Source organism: Aspergillus sclerotioniger (assembly GCF_003184525.1).
Source record: "Aspergillus sclerotioniger CBS 115572 chromosome Unknown BO94scaffold_3, whole genome shotgun sequence".
NCBI classification, from domain to species: domain Eukaryota; kingdom Fungi; phylum Ascomycota; class Eurotiomycetes; order Eurotiales; family Aspergillaceae; genus Aspergillus; species Aspergillus sclerotioniger.
In genome coordinates, this window is record NW_020290993.1 from 175,751 (window position 1) to 195,484 (window position 19,734).

Below are 19,734 nucleotides of genomic sequence, written 5' to 3' on the forward strand. Positions count from 1 at the left end.
GGGGCAACCGGTCTTGCTCCAACCAATCCGATTCGTAGCTGCTTCTCGTTGGCGCAATGGATCCTCAGCATTGGGTCGGACTGAGCCTGCTGGTCGCCGTTCTAGGTTAGGCGGGAAACTCCAGCCATCCGTTTTCAGTGACGGAACTCCATCCCAAGCAAAATTCCTCCACCTAGTGCCTCTGGAATTGTTCTATAAGAACCCCGATCTATTTTCAAACGGGGGCACACAATTGACCAATACTGGTTGATCATATAACGCCAGTGCTTTCTATCGCTTACAGGGGAAATAGGAAGTTGATTGGGTGTGAAAGCGGACCAATCGCCCTAGCCGGAAGATCACCCTCGAATTGCACCAATACGAAGCCTAGGATAGACTTGCTCATAAGTTGGGCGCGGCCCCGCTGGATGGGTAAGCAGGCTGCACTGCTACCCGGCCACTTACCCTCTGGGGATGCGGTTGGTTTATCCGTCATGCTGCCGGCCGGACTTTTCCGTCTAGTCTGCATGGTCATGTTGGTGCTATCACAAATGCTCTTGCCGAAGTCAACAGCGTCCTGTCTCAAGCTGAGATACGGTGAGGAATTGCAACTCCACTGAGCCCCTAAGATAGTAGACAAGCGTCTCCTTACTGTGTATATATGTATAAACAATTGTATGTAACTGGTCTCTGATGGGACATGTGGCTCACTTCGATGGAGGGCATAATGCCTCATTGACAACGACCGAGAAACCGCATAGAGGCACTGCTATGTACATAGGTAGTGGTCATAGCCACCCCCACCAGCTGCATCCACGACCGCTTCAATTGAATCCCTAGTGGCGTCAAGGTCTTTTGACCGGAAAAGCAACCAATGGAGATGATGGCACAATGACTAAGAATGAAGTCACTGACACATGCAGCCCGATAATCTACGCCATGAGCAAAGTTTATCCAAGCCTGCAGCTATCCGCGTCCTTAGTGATAGCTCGACCAGGATGTGGCATGTCCCTTGAGCGCTTCCTCGGAGTAGCCAACCTGCATACATTCCCTAGTGGCACCAACGGTAAGGGGCGTGTAAGTACAGTGTACACAGGGCAAGGGCCAGATTGACCCTGCGGTTGACAAGGGGCCCTTGATTGCACAGTATCTTCTGTGTAATACTATCGCCACGTCCAGACGGTTCCATGGGGGCAGAGAACTTCATTTGATCAGTAGTCCCATGATGTCCGTCTCACTCGCATGCATGAAGGGGTCAACGGAGACTATATTTCTTCGCAGTGATTGTCAGAAAGAAGCTGGACAAATTGAAGCTGGTAGAATAAGCTTTACCGTGAGTCTGCACTCTGCAGGGATACGATACTGTCCTCCCCGAGTAAGCATAACATACCATATCCCACGTGCCCTCGTGTTTGTGCAGAAGACAAGGCTTCCCTGTCAAAAAGTCCTTGGCAGAATCTCCCTCAGTCCCCACTGCATGACTCCTCAACGGGCCCGTCACGAACCGATCATATCTCGCTTTGAGCGTTTGGCTGCCTCCCATGGTCCGTTAGCCACATCCCGCAAGCCTTTTCCGACGGGTGGGTAGCTTCGGGGACGAGATCTTGGGCCCATCGGTAAGCACTAAATGAAAGCCCCACGGTTAGCCGTGGATATTATCCCACAGGCTTCACAGAGTGCTCGGGAGGAGGAAGCATGCTTCGCCAAATGGACTTGCCTGGAAGCAGGTTTCAGAGGCGGGTTGTGAACGTCGGGAATGCGGGGAGGAGGCCTGGATTCAGAAGGGCGAAAGCTGCGGGGGTGACCTCATACGGACCGAGGACGGGGGGCACAAGGGGCAGGGAAGGTCGGGGATATTTTGCGATCTGAAAGATCGTCTCGAGCCTGAAGAATGAGCTGGATGAACCAGGGGTAAGCCTCTTCATGACTGCCTTTGATTGGTTCACCTGCGCGCAGAACTATGGACGGGAACGAGATGGTCCTCCGCATACTTCCTCCATCGCTCCTCCACACACTCACTCTGAACTCCTTCATCTCGGCGGCAAATGTCTCGACCCACTGTTTCCCACACAAATATGTCGCTGGATTGTGTTGTGCTGCAGGCGAGGGTGAAGAAGAGGGAGTACTTGAATGCCGCTCTCCCTTTGGGGAAAGCCGGGTGCTAGACAGGTGCGAGCCAGAATTTCTCTTACATAGCAGCCCCTCTGTCGTTTTCTGCTTTATCCTCTCCAAATTATGAGGTGCTTCAAGGGACTCTTGCCCCAATGGATTTGGGGATTGACTCTTCTGCAGATTGTTGTGACCGCCTCCTTCACTCCCCTACTCCCTCCTTCATATCCACTCGCTGTTCGCAGCCCTTACCTATCTTGTTAGTATCACATTCTCTTCTGCCTCTCAATTGAATTTTCTACGGCACTGTATAGACAAACCCATTATGTACTGACCTCTGTGTACAGCTTGGTTGCCTGGGAATCAGGCATCGAGCCTTCCTTCCAGTTCTCCGCAGTTTTGGTACGGAAATAATCTCACGTGGTCGGTCATTGTTCGCGTAGATGGCCAGGCATACAGTCTTTTCGGGGTCCCTGATGCGTTAGAGGGCATTCAGGTTGCAACTGTCACAGGTGGCAACTTTACGTCGACGCACAGCACCTTCATGTTGACTGCTGGATCAAAGAACTTCACGCTGGACTTTTTGTCGCCCGTCTCTCCAACAAACCTCTTGCGACAGTCTCTGCCCTTCGCCTATCTCACAGTGTCGGTCAGTGGGATATCAAGCAGTAACTCAGTTCAGATTTACTCGGATATCGATTCATCCTGGACTGGTCAGCCAGAAAGCGCAGCGTGGGAGTTCTCAAAAAGTAGCACTACCTCCGTGTTTCAGCTGAACCCTGTGGGAGACGCCAAATTTTCAGAAAACATTCAAAATCAAGCGCTATGGGGTGAAACTGTCTACGCCACGCGGGCTTCGCGTGGGAACACTCTATCCTCTGCTTCTGGACCATTGTCTGCTATCCGTTCTCAATTTGTTGCTAACGGATCTCTGACCAATTCCCATGCCAAGTGGACATCTGATGGTGTTGTAGCATTTACGCATGACCTGGGAGCAATTACAGGGGATGCATCTGTCACATTTGCCATTGGCCATGTGCGTGAGCAGGCTATCAATTATCTTGGAAATGCGCAGACTGGGTACTACCGAGCAACCTATCCAGATACCACATCAGCCGTCTCCCATTTCCTCGACGATTACGCGGATGCGGCGGATGAGGCGACCAAGATGGACACTCTGATCCAAAAGGGCGGGGAGTCATCGTATGGTACCAATTATTCAGACATACTCGCACTTTCTCTTCGACAAATCTACGGTGGCATAGAGCTCACAATTCCCGATGATACCCTAGACATCAAAGAGGCGAGAGCATTTATCAAGGAAATTTCTAGTGACGGTAATATCAACACCGTCGATGTCATCTACGCATCCTTCCCAATTTTCTATATCCTAAGCCCCGATTACATCCGACTCCTGCTAAGGCCTATCTTCGAGTACATGGATAGCAGCAACTACACCCAAGACTATGCAGTCCACGACATCGGTACCAATTATCCGAACGCAACGGGGCACAATCCCAAAGGCGAGATGATGCCGGTCGAGGAAAGCGGGAACATCTTGATCATGACCTATGCCTACGAATTGGCAACCAACAAAACCGACATTTCAAGCACGTACTCACCCCTTCTGAGAAAATATGCCCAGTACTTGGAAGCGCACGGAAAATACCCCGAGGCGCAGCTGTCCCTTAACGACGCACTCGGCAAGATAGCAAACCAAACCAATCTTGCCATGAAAGCAGCCAGCGGACTTGCATCCTACGGGCATATGACCTCGCAATTAAACTACACGAACGCGGGAAAATCCATCGCCGATGCACTCTACAACGGGCGATTGGGTACAGATCCTGATGGGACCTACTTCACGATCCAGTATGGCAGTGACACATGGTTCCTCGTATACAACCATTATGCGGACGTACTATTCTCTCTCGATCTCTTCCCCGAGGAAGCATACAACGCCACTGCTGCTTTTTACCCTACCGTGCGCAAACCAGCGGGGGTAGCACTCGACGCTGATCTCAATTGGGGCCAAACAAATTGGCAGGGGTTTGTGGCTGCAACAGTCACAGGGGAAGCCAGAGACATGTTCATCGCAGACATGCATGCTTACATTGCGAATGGGCTCAACGGGGTGCCATTTTCGGACCGTTACTGGGTCAAAGATAGTACAACCGGCTCAGCTGGCGAGTTCTTCTCATTCCGGGCCAGACCAGCCCTGGGAAGCCATTATGCGTTGATGGCCCTGCAAGGTGCAAATCAGTGGTGACGCTAGTTGTTCAGTCAAATGATGCATACTGTACATAATTAATACATATAGTTAGACGGATCAATATACCCCACCCCATGAAGAAACAGGGAGCGCATTCCTTCCAAATGTACATAGCAGAAAGGGTCATAGCAACGACATTTCATATTTCCTCCCCGTATCGAAAGTGGAACGTTATCAGTCCGTACAAAGGTCCTAGTCAAGACAAAATCACCTACCACAAGGCTATATACATTGACACCACGAAAGATTAGAATCAGAGGCAAGGAACAACCCGATGAAAAGGAAAGATAACATGTGTTTACTTAGATCCTCCCACATAATCTTTCTCTATCTGCATTGACCTAATTATAACCTGACTGTATCGCGGTGGTTGGATTGTTGGAAGTGTCAAGGAGATCCAAGCTGCTAACTGAGGTGTCAAGAAGGTGACAAAGAGAGGGCACAGGTTAAGTCTACAAAGGTGATTAATCAGTAATATTCAAGTATGAGGTCACATGTGTGGTCATTGTGAAGCCAGAAGAAGAATAATCATTCCTCCAGTAAGTAATGATTAACTACCACCATATTCCATGCTGAAGATTAGAATATGTGAGGATTCAATGTTGAGGATTCACCCGTACCTCTGTAAGTTTTGTGGCTCTTATATCTACAACCATCCTACCTACCCATCTTGATAATATCACGATTACGATCCTCCCTCACCTCCCTGACAGTCATCCATAAAATGTCCCCTGATACAGCCATTTCATCTCACATAGCTTTATCTCAAGGGTCCATCGTCCAAGTCAAACATACCACACCCTTCACCCAGAAAAACACCTCCTACTTCTCCTATACATCATGTCGTCCCCACGCATATCTCCATGGGACTAACAGAGTTCATAATACTTTGTACAAATTTTCTTTTCTTTTTCAATAGGTATTAGACGAAGGTTAAAGTTTTGAATTCAATATCTAAGGAAAGGCATAGAGATATGAAAGTAGATACAGATATGGATATGTTCAGATTTTTTTCGGGTAGGAGGATAAAGGAGTTCAATTCAATAATGGTATGGGGTCTGTTACGCAGTGTTTGTTGAACAGGAGAAACTAAAGAAAACTAAGAGTGTAGTGGCACAAATCATACAATGAGTTGGATAATGAGCGAGATGTAGGACGTTCGAGCGCTGTATTACTTGGCTGTTTAGGCAGAAATACACTATCCTAGTCAGCGCGGATTAGATAATAATAATAATCGTGACTATCGAATACGACCTGCTGCCAGGATTCATCCTCAGCATGGATGCCAAGTTGAAACAGTACGACATGAATCACAAGCGTAGAGTAAGTTGGTGACGCCAGGGTTGTTTTTTTAGGTCTCACAATTTCCATCTGGCTGTTGTTCATGGATGGCTGTATCATTGTCATAAAATTGAAAGTTCTCGCTTTCATGAGAGTGGAGGACAATGCCGAGTCTTCTAGTCAGATTGAAAATGGGGCCAAAGTGGTAGTAACGTCCACGGCACAGCCGACTGCGTATTAGGTTTTCGTTGTTGTACACCTTTAGGGTTTGTACTTCTCTCGAGGATGGGCCTGTTGTCCTCCTTTCCAGTTCTACAAGTCCGACTCACCAAGCCTCGCACATGCAACCAAAGAATTATCCCATCCCAGCACGGCTACACCGCATGTTGTGTCAGTCAAGGAATAAACGTCTCGATCTCCGCAGTCGTACGCATCTCACCTCCTCCGGCTCGGTGCATCTTGGCCCCAATTAATCTAAGACGCGACCGAATGGCCTGACCAGGTTTCCAGATGCTTGCTTCCTGGATTAGGCATTTCCACAACCTTGGCGATTCGATAAGCTGCTGCCTTGTCAAGCGACTCAATGCCATCGTGTCGTGCACAGTGGTTGTGAATTGTACAAGACGGTCAGTCGACAAATACGGAAAGAGTCTCCGAGCCATGTAGTATGACCACACCAACGTTGATAGCATTATTTCCGTGGTTGTTTATCCAAGGAGAGGTGAGATTGCTGAAGATGAATGGCCAGGAATGACAGGAAAGATGCGGGCTGAGTACCATTCATATAGAAGCGATGCCTGCATTTTCCTAGTCGGGAAAGGCGATAACGTTTGGGAGGAGAAGAAGGATTTACGGAACCCAAGTCTCCGATGAGTTGGCGAATCAGCAGATCGATAACGCCGGTGAGGTCCAATCCCATGTGCCACAAACCCGACAGTTGCTGACGCCATTCCTATTCGAGTCAAACCCGCCGGCCCCAGGCGTGTCTGGGTGCATCGAGAATCGCACCAGAAGATCCTGGGAACGGTGAACTGTGAAGAGGTCTGTGATCTGAAATCGACTGAGGAATGGCCCGGCGCCGCGATTAGGGTAATTCGGAGCCCCCGGCGAGGGTCAGGTGGACCCACCAGCCGCCATTGATCGTGGCACCACGAGCCAACGCTGAGGCCGGTATACGTCCGCCGGCCGAGATGTAGATGCCAGATGACACTAATACTATCGAGAAGCGAGATGCCCTTATCCATTTGAGCACAAGCACGACCCGCACGCGATATTGCGCAAAGCACCGGCCGGAACGGTCGGGTTTCTTCCGGAGTATGGCTGGCTGTAAGCCTGTAAGACGCATGCACCTTGGACTGTGGCCTAAGCTTGATCATTGGATAGTGGTAGCGCAACGTTGCGGGCCATTGGCGGGGTCAGATGGGTTGCTGCTGGAGGCGTGGGAGGCGTGGAAGGCGTGGGAGAGGCTGCGGGAGAGGCTTTGTCGCAGCCGGGGGCCCGTTCTCTTCGGAAATGATGCAGTGGTGCCCGTTCCATGACTCTATCAGCTCCCCCAAGCCGGCCCGAACAAGCACTGACAGGCGAATTCATTCCCCTGCGGGGGGGGATTGTCTCGTCTTTCACATGAAGGATGATGGTCATGGAACCATGGAAGGAAGGAAGGAAGGAAGGAAGGAAGGAAGAGAAACTTTGGCTGACATCAGCTGGGGAGCCGTCGCAGAGACATTGAGGCCGGATACACCATGCTATGCACGCGACAGGAACACTCGAGATGGAGAAAAAGGAAGTTGAAACGGGCGGAGAAGGCGTCGGAAACCAACGATCGAATCAGGCCTTGAGGCAGAAGAGGCGGCGGGAGAGTCCCGAACCGCTCCCCTTATACCTAATCGGGAAAGGCGTGTCAGTGACGGACCAATAGGAGTCATCCTGGAGTCCAAGAATCTTGGTTACCCGAAACGGCAAAAGCAGGGTTCATGGAGGCCTGGAACTAGGCCGCGATAGGTAAAGGGCCAGGAGCGAGGATGGGGATTTGACTTTTAGGTTTGGGCTGCAAGTGGACCCGGTGGACCCCGGCTTTGTCCCAAGACGGCATGACGAGGAGGTCCATCTTCAATGCTGCTGGCCACTTGGTCCTGGCCAGCAAATAGATCCTGGGCAAAAGACAGAACCTGGACTAGTTCGTTCACATCGGACCTTTCGAACGTCCGTCCCGGGGGGTCCGTCTTTTGGGTTCGGGGGGGGGCAGATCCTGGATAAGCTACGATAGTCCCGTCGTCCTCAGGCTCGTCGGCGTCCGCTCAGGGGGGTGTGGATCCCGCCTGATTGGGTAAATTGAGTGAATTTGGTGGGCGCGCAGTGGGGCATGTCAAGGATGGGGGAGCGGATTGTTGCTCGATAACCTCTTGGAACCTTCAAATTGAGCGGAAGATCGCAACGAGGACTACTCGGTACAGTAAGTCGTCAGCGAGCAGGGCTGGGGGATGATCGAAGGTTCAAGCCCAAGAGGAAAGGCGACCTAGAGCGCATGATGCAGGATGCCTTGCCGTGCTGCAGTAATCGGCAGCAAGACAGCCTCCCGCATTTACTGGTTTCGTCGGGGCTTGGCCAGCTGTGTCCCAGGCCGGCAGGAGCCCAGAAGCCTACACTTGCCTACTCCGTGCAATGGCTGGAACCTGCCTGTCCTGGCCTCCTGGGTGGTGCCAGCCCCACTGCCGCAACGATCTATCGGCTAGTAGAAAGAAGACCGTCGTTGTGATTTGTTGTATCAGGGCTGGTGGTGGTGGGCAGCGGACGGAGTGGGTGGGTGGGTTTGGAACCTTCCATCCGCTCTGAATATTAAAATCTCGGGGTCGCCAACACCGACCTGGTATTTACTTGCTTCCTCTTGGGTGAGTTGAGTTAGTTGAGGGGTCGCAGTGTGTCTTGCTTGTTTGCTTGAATCGGTGCATTGCAGCACCCTCCACCACCTTGCGCCAAGTTGTAACCCTCCATCCTTTTCCCCAGAGGTCAAAAGTCCCAGCCATGCCTGCACGGCGCACCTACAGAGCCCCAGCGCGGAATGGCTGTTTTGAGTGCAGGAACCGGCGAATCAAGGTAGGTCTCCTTGGATTTAATCCCGGCGAAGCTTAACTTAAGTTGTCTGGGCCTGCCTGCTGTTTTCTTGGTCGTCGATTCCGCTGAAAGTTTTCCATCTTGGCTTCATTTCATTTTATTTCATTTCATTTCCCTTCTTCTTCTTCTTCTTCTTTTGCCTTTCTCCCTACCCGCCGGGATGCCTGGGTGCTTGGATGCCTGAATGATGCAGTGATTCCTCCATCCATCCCTCCCTCTCTCCTTCCCACCCTGGATATGTACTGCCTCGTGAACCTCTACGGGCTTGTTCAATTGCTGCTGTGAATCGGGACCTCGCTGTTCCCCTGAATTTCATCTCCGCTGTCTTACCATTGGCACTGGTGGGCCAGTTTCTCCCCGATATATACTGATTGGCCGGGATGCAGTGTCCGAACGAACACCCCCAGTGCTCCCATTGCACCAGCGACAACATAATATGTCAATATCTCTCCTCGTCCACCTCTCTCGTCTGGCCAAGGGTCAAGTCTCGCTCCACCACTCCGACCATCCCCCCGTCCCGCACGGCATCGCCAGCCCACCTGAACCCTAGGGTCTTCGCAGAGTACCGAGTCGTTATGGATCCCGTCGCCCCTCAGAGCCCCGCGGGCGAGCTCAACATCCAGGATCTGGAATTGATGATGCAATGGTGTACCACTACCTACCGGTCTGTCTCGCGGAATAGCTCGGTGGAGGGGATCTGGCAGGGCGTGGTTCCGCGGGAAGCCATGCGCCACCCATTCTTGATGCACGGCATCTTGGCCCTCTCCGCCCTGGATCTGGGCTTCAACTCTCCTCCCGGCCCTCCGAAAGACTACTACACCCGAACCGCCCAGACCCATCAGTCCCGGGCCGTGACCGGTCTCAACAAGGTCGCGGGAAACCTGGACCGATCGAACTGCAACGCCGCTTTTGCACTTTCCAGTATCATGGTGGTCTTCTCCTTTGCTTTTCCTCGAACAACGGACAAACGCGGGGATGTATTGGACGAGCTCCTGGAGATATTCCGGTTCACACGCGGGTCGGTGGACGTACAAGGAGGAATCATCGAATGGGTTGCAGCTGGAGAGTTCAGCCCGCTGCTCGAGTACGACAATTCGCAGCCAACGATGCCCGACACATCTCGACTAGCGATCATGTCGTTGTCGCGGCTGAATACCAACCTGGCGAGCGACGATCCCGCGCACGAAAAGGACACGTATGATACAACGATTCGGTACCTGAGTTACTCGCTGGACAAGCTCGCTCGGGGCGGCGAGACGATGATTATTGCGTTTCAGTGGATTTTCCAGATTCCGCCGCGATACATGGAATTACTCCGGGAGAGGCAGCCATTTGCGTTAGCAATTCTGGCCCATTACGCGGTGATTATCCACTCGCTGCGAGGACATTGGTGGATGGGCGAGTGGGGGGCACGACTGATCCGGGAGATCGGCCAGCATTTGGGTGCCGACTGGCGAGACTCCATCAGCTGGGTGGTGGACGCAACGGGCTGCTATATTCCTCCGGTCTGAGACTGCTCGGAATCAATCCTTTCATTCACCTATTTAGGGATGTGATCGTTGTTACCATCCGTGAGACGAGTGCAGCGCGCCCGCTGCCATAAAGATCCTCGCAAAGAGGCAGGTGACCCCACTGCCATGACACGAGTCACCATGCAGCTCACTGACAGATGGAGCCATGTCGTCGGCTACCATAAGAAATGAGGATCTCGACGTCTGGGGAGGCCGACCGGGGCAAGCACTAGGGGTGAACACTACGAAGACAATGAGCTAGTGAGGACAAGATGAGACTATCAACCGCCAATCCGCCGCGAAAGGAGGGTGCTGGCCATCTGACCGACGGAAAGGCCTGGTCAAGGAACAATGACCACATGGAGCAGCTTGGCATGACCATAGCACTAGAACAAGTTATAGTACGAACACAAATCACAGATCCGCCACCATCCATCTTATTCCTTCGGCAATAGTACATCCTCAAGTAGATATCTACCTATCAGCAATAAGCCAAAAAAGCAATATGCAGCAATCCCACTACGGCAATATACGTAAGTACACAGTAACCCACCCCGGCCATGTACTATGTACTATCTAGATAAGTAGTAGTGTATGCCGATAAGCCCAAGCAATTTCATTGGAGCCATAGATAATTAGTGGCGCAGCCGCAACAATCAGCAATCAACAATCCACATACAAGAAGCAGGCGATATGCACCCTAACAACTACATACCCCACAAACCAGCAAAGAAAAAGAAAGAAACCGAAAAGAAATGACAATATTAGATATACCCCCAGGCCAGAAAAAAAAAGGAACCGCCAAGAATGAAAACAACGAAAATCGAAAAGAAAAGAAGAAAACGACAAATCCGTGCCTTTCGCGCCTCGGTCCACGTCCGGCTTCTAACTGGGTATTCATAAGACATTGCGGTGGTAAAACAGGGTAGAAGGGAAGGAATGATAAGGAGAGAAGAGAAGGAGGTGGAGGTGAGGAGATTCGGTGACGGAAGTGTTGGTTCGATTGTCGCGGTTGTTGTCGCGGGTGATGGAGGAGAGAGGTATGAAGGTGGGGAGAAAGAGGTAGGAAGTGTCAAGCACTACCTGCGCATTGCCTGTCTGGGGTAGATCAAGCAGGGCATAAGTCGGTCGGTCAGTCGGTAAGTCAGTCAGTCAGTCAATCGAGAGTGTGAATGGATGGGGTGAAATATCCCATCCATCTTGTCCAGTTCGGTTCAGTTCAGTCCAATCCAGTCCACCTCTTGACAGAGAGAACCGGAAACACAAGCGCACACACGCAGATATACACACGTTTAGAGAAAAGTCAAAGCCAGATAGGCATAGCCCGGGGCCAGAGCAAGGTAAGTGGAGCGAGCAAGAGGAACATCATCCATACCTGCCACTCAATCAACCCGACTTCTAACCCGGTCCACACCATATCATGCTATGCCATGCCATGTCCGCCAGCAAGCCAAAGTTAACCAGAAGATAAACAGCAGGGACACCGACTCATCCTTAACTCCAAACATGTGCTAGTCAACTGGACGGATTCCGTTCCTCGCCGTCGCCCTCAGCAGCGGCAGCACCGGACACGCTCCCCGTCTCGATATCCTTCCTCCGATCCTTAGACTGAGTGCGCACGCGACGCAGTTGCTCCTCTTCTTGTTCGCGCACGCGTTTCTCTTCTTCCGGGGTGGGGATGTAGGCATTTGCAGCACCGCCTGGATCACGACAAGATTTGTTAGCCATTATTCACGAGGGAAAATAAAGACAGGAAGAATTGAATGGAGGAATGACATACCTCGACCCATGAAATGCGGCGCTTCCTCCATGCGCAACGGGGGGGATTCCACGTCCTGCATTTCCCGAGCTAGTTCGGGGTGTTCCGGGTCGTTGTGCATCATATTACCGGAGCCGCCGCGACCGGTGGTGAAGACATCTTGTTTGATGGTGGGCGTGACGAGATCTTTGGGAGTGGTGCGGGATTCCTTGGTGCCGGAGAAGATGTTGCCTAGTGGGGGAGAGGTTGTTGTTAGGGGAAATGGATATAGGTAAGTAAGTTGGGCATGGAGACATACCTGCGCCGCCGCGGCCGTGGGAGATGTTTCTGGCTCCGCCCATGGTTACCGAACAGGGGGAGGGACGATGCGATCGGAGGGGAGAGTTCAATTCCGAGAGTATGGGATGCGATTTGCAGACGAGTCGTCTCAACGAAGAGGGAGACCGAGAGAGGGGGACACAGGGGAGGGGGGGGGGAGCAAGAACCCACAATGACGATCAACAAGTCAAGTCAAGTCAAGTCAACAAGGCTGGCGACCTGAAAGACGGAGGTCCAAGTGGCGAAAGAAAAGAAGCGACGAAGAAGAAGAAGAAGAAGAATGGCGGCGGCCAAGAGTGGCTCTGGCGGGCGACCCGATCAAATGACGTCCTGCTTGGCGGCCGCATTTTTTTTCCTCGTCCGGCCTGATTCTGATTCTTTGGGTCTTTGCTTTCCATTCTTCCAGTCTTCTCCTTCGTTTCCACGCCTTGGGAGGGAGGTCTCTTAGGTACTTGAATGAGGACCCGGTGGCTCCATCCCTTCCCATTCCCCACTGTTATCCTTATTAGTCGTGGCTAAAATGTCCTAGAAACCCACTGGAAATTTCTTCCTGACCCGAGGGAGTCTAGTGCCGACTAGTAGTTCTGTTCCCCGCGGTCCCGCAACGCCTTCAGTTGCTGTATACCGGCTGATACCCTACATATTCATTTTCATCACGAGCAGGCCGCCACAGAACAGGGCGCTTATACTCCCTGAATACGGAATAGAAATCACCTCATCTCCCCCCTGCATCCCACAATCCCATACCCCTCAATACCCCAAAACTTACTATAGTTAGCTACCTTACAGCATACGCACAAACAATCCTCTCTTTATGCTTCAATTATAACTGATAAGATCACAACACGTACAAACCAGTAATTGAATACTGTTGCAATTTCAATGGAATGGGGTTTAGGTAGGATGGATGGTAGCTGTGGGTGTAAGTGTGCTATAAGCTGACGTATAGATCACTACGTAGACACACATATGTGGTTGTAGAGGTGAGACGAGTAAGAGGGGGAGAGGAATACTAGGAATCCTACGAGTGCTGCGGGTGACTGCGGAGTGATGGTGAGAAAAAGGGTATGTACGCTGTATATTCGGGAGTCCTAACAGTAATCCGCTGGGTAGGTGGGTAGGTAGGAGGGATGATTGAGGGCCGGGATTCCTATCCTTATCCTTATCTCTATCTCCTATCTGAATCGTGCAGGGATGTTGCCGATCAAAGAGATCCCTTGTCGCCCGGGGTGTGCAGGGGGGGGGGGATGGATGATCATTGACTTATAGGGGAGGTGAGGTGGGGAAGGATACTCTATGATGATGATGATTGTTGATAAACAATGGAATAATAACATCATGTATATACAAAAACCCTAAACATCACAAGTCATGCACGTGTTTCATTACCACCATTAATCCTTCGTGCGTGGAACCTTTGCTGCATACAGCGTCAAGCGAAACGCCCGCTATGCCGGATCCCCAAAATCGAACCATCTATCGGATTGCATCCCGTACGCCTGCTCAAATCCCATGCTCCATACCCCGTGAGCCCCCTTGACCCGATACGGTCCCTCCCATTTCCATGTTTTCTTCTTCTCCTTGTAGGAGACGGCTCCGACGTGCTGCATTTGCGACGGGGAGACGGCTAGCCGGTCCAGGTCGTACCGCTCCGCCTGCAGCTCGATCACACTGTCCACGGCCTTGGTGGGGACTACGTCCTCCATGTGCTCGAAGTACTTGAGGAGCTCCGGGACGTTCTCGCGGTTGAAGAGCAGTGCTTGCGAGCAGCAGCCGTGCGCGTTCATCACATGTACCCCGTCCTGCATGGGGTACCATGTTACTCGGCCAGCCAGGAAGAAAAGGCCGATCAATAGCGGCACGCAGACAAAGCAGACCACCAGCAGGAATGAGTTGGTGAGGACTCCCTGCGTGGAGCGAATGGTCCGCCGGGTATAGATGCCTGCAGTGGCGCAGAGTGAGACGATCAGCACACTCCAGGACAGGTAGATGGGCCAATGCTCCGAATTCCAGCCGAGGAACTTCTCCGTGTAGAAGAGTCGGAGGTATAGCCAGTCCTTGATGGCGTCTTGCCGACGCCAGTCCTCGACCTGCTGGACGCTGCGCATGGTATGCTCGTACCAGTTGCGCTGGGCCACCACATCGTCTTCCAGCATGATGATCCACGGCGCGTCAGTCATGTCATAGCATGCCTGCAGTCCGAGCCGGTAATCAATCAGAGACTTCTTTTTGATATTATTTTTCTTCTCCAGGTTGCGGATGATATATCCGGGCGCGTCGACGTCGTCGTAGGTGAGGACATGGTCCACGATATTCGACACCCACGTTTGGTTGTAGTCTGGATGATCGGAGGGGTTGCTGAGTGCGAAGAGCACTTGGACTGTCAGCGCTGATCGCTGTTCTGGCGAGAGAGTGTCAAGAATCGAGGCCACGGTCGTATCAAGGTCCTGCTGCAGTGGACGCTTGACGGTGACGATGCCAACGCAGGCGGTCTTCTCCCGTGGGGGATTGACAACGGGCACGGAGTGGTGTGAGCCCGCGCCAGAGTGATTGAAGGCCGATAGCCATTCTGAAGACTCTTGAATGCGATGGAGACTGTATCCTGGGCGATAGCCTTCGTTGGGCTGGAAGAACCACGAGCCGGGGTCACGGGCGGACCGAAAGTGGCAGAAGACGAACAGGGTAAAAAAGAGGATGGCGAAAGACGACAGCAGCAGTCTCTGCTTCCGATTATAGTGATAGAGAGCCATCGGTCACATACTGAGCGACGAGCGATCGGGAGGAATTGGGGAGGAGGGAGGGCGACAGACCGCAGGGGAGGAGGAGGAGGAGGAGCCGAGGAGGAGGAAAAGAAGAAAACAGAGAAAGGCGCGGTTGCGACTGACTACAGATAAGCACAGCATCGGACTAGCAGAGCTAGACTAGTGGCATAAATCCAGAATCTTGCCCTGGTGCTGCCCAGTGCCCAGTCAGTGCCAGCGGATGCCCTGACCCTCCGTCAGGGTCTGCCCATGGCTTAGTTAGTTTTAGTCCTGGCCGAGTGCTGATAGTCGGTCCGGTCGCCCTTCGTTTATCGGCGCAGTGGAGCAGTGGCCCCGTAGCCAAGTTTTGGAGCGCGCTAGCCCATTGGCCGATCCCGAGAGGGGCGCCAGGGCTGACCAGAAACAGGACGATTGAGACTCGAGGGAGGATACGATGCGGCCCAGAATCACGAAAGGCGCAGCAATGGCTCCGTCGGGGTTGATGGAGGGACGGAGAGAGAAGTGTCTGACAATGACGATAAGAATAGCGCAGATGGGGTGATTTGCTGGCTGGGATGTCTCAGTCGGAGCCTTTGCGCTCCCGCTAAAAAAAGGCCGCCCAGGAAAAGCTTAGCCCCGAAGTCATCCTCGGGTCGGTCCCGCCTCTCACTTGCCTGAACAAGAAAATCGTCACGGACGGTTAAACACAGACCCGCAGCATCATGTCTTGATTGTGTATGTCTTTGCTACTTGCTCCGCCACGGTGGAATTATTCTTGAATAATGGATTGATTCAGTTCCTTCATTGTGGTCACACCGGTGCCACCCAGCTCGTCAATAGTACTGCTCGAGGTCTGCTGCAAACTCTGTCATATTCCCATTGATCTGTCAGGTGCTCCGATGGAACGGCTAGCCTCTTCCCGAATTGGCAAGTCAACATTGGTGCCGTGCCTCGGCCTTCAGTTGCCTTGATGCACTTGCAAGTTTAATGGATTCTTGTACGGAGCTCACCAATGCAAAAACTTTTCCGAGTCAGGACGACGCTTCTCCATTGTCCGCGGGGCACAACCCTATTGAGTGCCTTGGTCTCAAAGTTGAAATTCAGTGACCGACAGAATACTCCGTAACCATAACGCGATATAGCAAGATAAGGGATGACACGATAGCTCCGTAGCCTATCTACTCCCTCCCCGCAAAAGTCATACAACTACGATAATATCACACTCCTACGAAACCTAATTCACATTCCACATCGATTATAGCCAAGACCCTAGGTTGGAAGATACGACCATGCAGGAAAGTAAATAGCCAAAGCCCCCCAACAAGCGGTGGACGAGTCGCTCCCCAGCCATCCTATTAGTCCCATTCAAGAAAAAGATGATGCGGACTCGCCGCCACATTGCGAGGGCCTTCTACGAAAATGTTCTCGCAGAAAGCGCCTGCAGCTGCGGATGATCCAGGCATCATTGGCGGTCGGAGGTGAACGGTAGAGGTTGTGAGGGAGTGAAAGTCGTGACCAGATGAGAGATCATCGCAAAACCAGCATAGCTAACAAATCCATTTTAAATCGCTCACCGATATGATTATTCGTACAAACAGAGAAGCCCAGCACAACTCTCGAGAATGCCGGAAACAGGAAAAGAAGGCATCCCAATGCTAAACGACCTGACAACTTAAACAATGAAATGACGTCTCTTGCGGTTGTAGGCCCGCTGGTCCTTCAGCCACTGCCGGTATCCCTGCACACTACCGATCTTCTCACCATAGTAATCGGGGACTGGATTGGAGATGGAGTTGGACGATGGGTCGACGCGGAACCGTCTGATACGGTCGAAGAATTCCTTCTCCTTCTACAAACCAACATCAGTCAGTATCCATGTAATTTCTAAGAATGGGTGGACAGTTATAAAGAATCAACTCACCACCATGACAGAAGGCTTATATCTCCGGTAAACCAACCCCCACACGGAATTGCCAACAAACGGTCCAATGAGCCATCCCGCCGCACCGCACGCCGCAGTTGCCATGCCCAGGACAATGAAGGGGTCGAGACCCATAACCTGAGCGCCGAGAGACTCCAAGTCCTGGGACGAGAGAACCTGCACGCCGATGACTGTGGTGGCCAGGGAGCTCAAAATCGACGAGGCAAGCGAGTACCGGCGACGGCTGGCGCGGAGCTTGAAGAACGAGTTCCAGTCCAGACGGACGGCTTCGTTGGTGGCAGCTGCAGTCGAGTTGGCACGGCGGAGGATCGGAGAAATTGGGAGCTGTGTCGACGGTCGCACGGCCGTGGTCTTCAGGGCGTGTGTGCTGCGGACTCGCATCGTGGAGGTGCTTGCTGCCCGGGCCTGGGAGAGCGCATGATACAACGGGTTGGTGCAGCCGCTGGGGTGCGCGAAAGGGCCCAGAGCCGTGGAGGTAAAACGTCCGCTGAGCATGGCGGTACGCATCCCGCTGATCGAGGGGGCGTGCATGGTGGATGGAGGATGCTCTGAGGTAGGATGTTGTGGTGATGGTGGATTGGTTCAGGTTCGGCGGGTGAAGCTGTAGGGATTATGTAAGCGGTGGCTGGTGGTGCATGACCTCATTGGGAGATTTTCCAGTAGGTAAACATCCACCTTGAGTATATGTCTATTGTCTAGGCTATGGCTATTCTGTGCCGTATTTCCCTGACGAGTTTGCAAGATGTCCTCCGCGACCATTATTCTACCTCGCGGCTACATAGAGTAAGTGAGATATGATCCTACTATAGGTCCTTCAATTTCATCTAAGTCACATGCCTAGATACTGTGTACTAGTTCGCTCTTAGCCCAATATATGTCTTTTGTTAGAGATTAAGAGTCAGGATTGGTGAGGTTTGTGCGGGATGTGTGGTTAATTGGTAAGGTTGAAATGGGAAAGAGGATCTCTGGTAGTTGTATGCATATATTGGTTCATTTGAAGAGGTTGGGTAAAAGTGAGGTACCGTTGATGAGGGGTTGGTCGACTCGGTAGAACGGCCGTAGAGCTTTAGTTGAGTTTATTATTTAGTCGGCATATGACGCTTCTGTGTAGCCTGTTCGTCGTCTTGGATGAAGCTCGGCAACAAAAAGCGGGGACTTTTGCGGGGTATCGAATCTTGTGGCCAAGAAATATAATATCATGTGTCATTTTATCACCTCTAGCAAGAGATTTACGATCGTGCATATATGGTCTCTATTAGCTCAGATGCTACATATGGGTAGTTTCTATCATCTTATCTATTAGTCAAAGGACGCGTAGATCTTCCCAAGCTGAGACAGACATTGTCATGCTCTGCCAACCAACGACATATTCTTAGAGACTGCCGTTGCGTTTGATCTGTCCAGGGCGAGACTGTGCTTTAGTGCCTGTCCCGTAGCCATTCACGCGGCCGTAGAGCCACTTGAGGGTCCCCGTGCTTAATGCCATGACAATGGCACTCACGGCGAAAATCCCAATGCGACCCTCAAATCCGGCAGCATCAAGAAGAGGATATGGGTACCTGAAGGCGTCAGTAGGATATCCTAGATAACAGGGTGCATGGCTTACCATCCGTTATACTGGAAGCACCGCTCGATCCAAAACCAGTATCCAAAGGCGATGGTGCTGGACAGCCCCAGAGCAGGGAGAACCGAGATCGTCCATGGAGGGGAGAGAAGAAAGAGATCAATGAGTAGAACAACTGATGGTACAGCGTGGAAACCGATGTCTTGGTCGGAATGTCAGTAAAATAAGATGGAGCGGTATTGATTTCTAGTGAGCTTACCGGCGTGTAGGGGAATTACCGCCCAGTCAGGAACAACCAGATGCGGATCGATCTGTTCAAGGGTTAAAGAAAAATCGGGAAGCAAACAGACTAGGATAGGTACCACACGAAGCCCCCAGTACAGGATGCTGATCAGCACCTCCATCGGAGCGCTGCATATAGAGAGGAGATTCTTGGCAAGGAATAGCCGAGCCGATAACGCCATATCCGCCAGCAGACCGACGGCAAAGGTGAGCGTGGCCAGCGTCAGCCCAATGACCGTCAGGAACTGGAAATGCGAACCATATGCTTCATTACTACCAGAAAACGTCTATCAGTATCCCTGGTTACCCCAGGACCATGGCCTTGGGAAGCTTACGCCCGATTGGGGTTCTCGTGCATGCTGAAGTCGAATTAGTGGGCGGGTCGAACATGGCAGCACGAGCCGTCGGGAATTGAACATACAACTTGAAGGACCCTATAAAGCTGGCTAGACCCAGTAACTGCCATGGGGGGAGAAACAACGATCAGTCCAAGGAACATGTCACCGATACGCTAGGTACTACTCACATGAACCAAGGCCGAGAAGCCTCTGGACGGACTGGACAGTCGCTGCAGGGGATGCTGCCGCTGAAGCGATTGGACCGTCGTGGACGCCATACTGGGAGAGGGATAGAGGCGGGATATGAAGATTCTAGGGTTCCAATAGATAGGTACCTCGATATTGGAAATGGGACTTCGTTGGATTCGGGAGATTGCGATCACAGCCGCGTAGGCATGAATAATAATAAGAGAGATAGTGATCTCACTAATGAGATGATCTAAACGAGGCTGGAATGACCGGCTATCCCGGAGCTGTCTTAGTAACCCGCTGCCACTAAGCCAGAACAGGGCAAGTGCCCTTGGATA

General features: G+C 52.0%; 7 protein-coding genes across 7 annotated transcripts; 2 read left to right on the forward strand and 5 right to left on the reverse strand.

Annotated features, from left to right (window-relative positions):
* The first annotated feature begins 2,007 nt into the window (after window positions 1-2,007).
* Window positions 2,008-4,445, forward strand: BO94DRAFT_215115 (DUF1793-domain-containing protein). Its single transcript, XM_025606181.1, has 3 exons — window positions 2,008-2,148; window positions 2,272-2,347; window positions 2,436-4,445. The coding sequence occupies exons 1-3, from the start codon at window positions 2,110-2,112 to the stop codon at window positions 4,355-4,357; spliced, it is 2,037 nt and encodes a 678-aa protein (XP_025471714.1). The 5' UTR covers window positions 2,008-2,109; the 3' UTR covers window positions 4,358-4,445.
* Window positions 4,446-6,243: 1,798 nt separating this feature from the next.
* BO94DRAFT_215126 (uncharacterized protein) lies at window positions 6,244-7,201 on the reverse strand. The gene has a single exon (XM_025606182.1). It carries the CDS (start codon window positions 7,015-7,017, stop codon window positions 6,349-6,351), a length of 669 nt encoding a protein of 222 aa, XP_025471715.1. The 5' UTR covers window positions 7,018-7,201; the 3' UTR covers window positions 6,244-6,348.
* Window positions 7,202-8,682: 1,481 nt separating this feature from the next.
* Window positions 8,683-10,678, forward strand: BO94DRAFT_530856 (uncharacterized protein). The gene has a single exon (XM_025610768.1). It carries the CDS (start codon window positions 9,133-9,135, stop codon window positions 10,261-10,263), a length of 1,131 nt encoding a protein of 376 aa, XP_025471716.1. The 5' UTR covers window positions 8,683-9,132; the 3' UTR covers window positions 10,264-10,678.
* A 1,100-nt stretch (window positions 10,679-11,778) lies between these two features.
* BO94DRAFT_456349 (uncharacterized protein) lies at window positions 11,779-12,363 on the reverse strand (the record flags this gene model as incomplete). Its single annotated transcript, XM_025607696.1, has 3 exons — window positions 11,779-11,963; window positions 12,044-12,253; window positions 12,321-12,363. 3 exons carry the CDS (start codon window positions 12,361-12,363, stop codon window positions 11,779-11,781), a joined length of 438 nt encoding a protein of 145 aa, XP_025471717.1.
* A 1,263-nt stretch (window positions 12,364-13,626) lies between these two features.
* BO94DRAFT_215190 (uncharacterized protein) lies at window positions 13,627-15,173 on the reverse strand. The gene has a single exon (XM_025606183.1). It carries the CDS (start codon window positions 15,088-15,090, stop codon window positions 13,789-13,791), a length of 1,302 nt encoding a protein of 433 aa, XP_025471718.1. The 5' UTR covers window positions 15,091-15,173; the 3' UTR covers window positions 13,627-13,788.
* A 1,100-nt stretch (window positions 15,174-16,273) lies between these two features.
* Window positions 16,274-17,581, reverse strand: BO94DRAFT_507766 (presequence translocated-associated motor subunit PAM17). The gene is made up of 2 exons (XM_025609630.1): window positions 17,003-17,581; window positions 16,274-16,930 (listed from the first exon to the last, which is right to left on the reverse strand). Exons 1-2 carry the CDS (start codon window positions 17,552-17,554, stop codon window positions 16,754-16,756), a joined length of 729 nt encoding a protein of 242 aa, XP_025471719.1. The 5' UTR covers window positions 17,555-17,581; the 3' UTR covers window positions 16,274-16,753.
* A 644-nt stretch (window positions 17,582-18,225) lies between these two features.
* On the reverse strand, window positions 18,226-19,624 carry BO94DRAFT_483333 (putative integral membrane protein). Its single transcript, XM_025608917.1, has 7 exons — window positions 19,396-19,624; window positions 19,291-19,328; window positions 19,205-19,228; window positions 18,950-19,142; window positions 18,847-18,898; window positions 18,630-18,789; window positions 18,226-18,582 (listed from the first exon to the last, which is right to left on the reverse strand). The coding sequence occupies exons 1-7, from the start codon at window positions 19,483-19,485 to the stop codon at window positions 18,396-18,398; spliced, it is 744 nt and encodes a 247-aa protein (XP_025471720.1). The 5' UTR covers window positions 19,486-19,624; the 3' UTR covers window positions 18,226-18,395.
* Window positions 19,625-19,734: the final 110 nt, after the last annotated feature.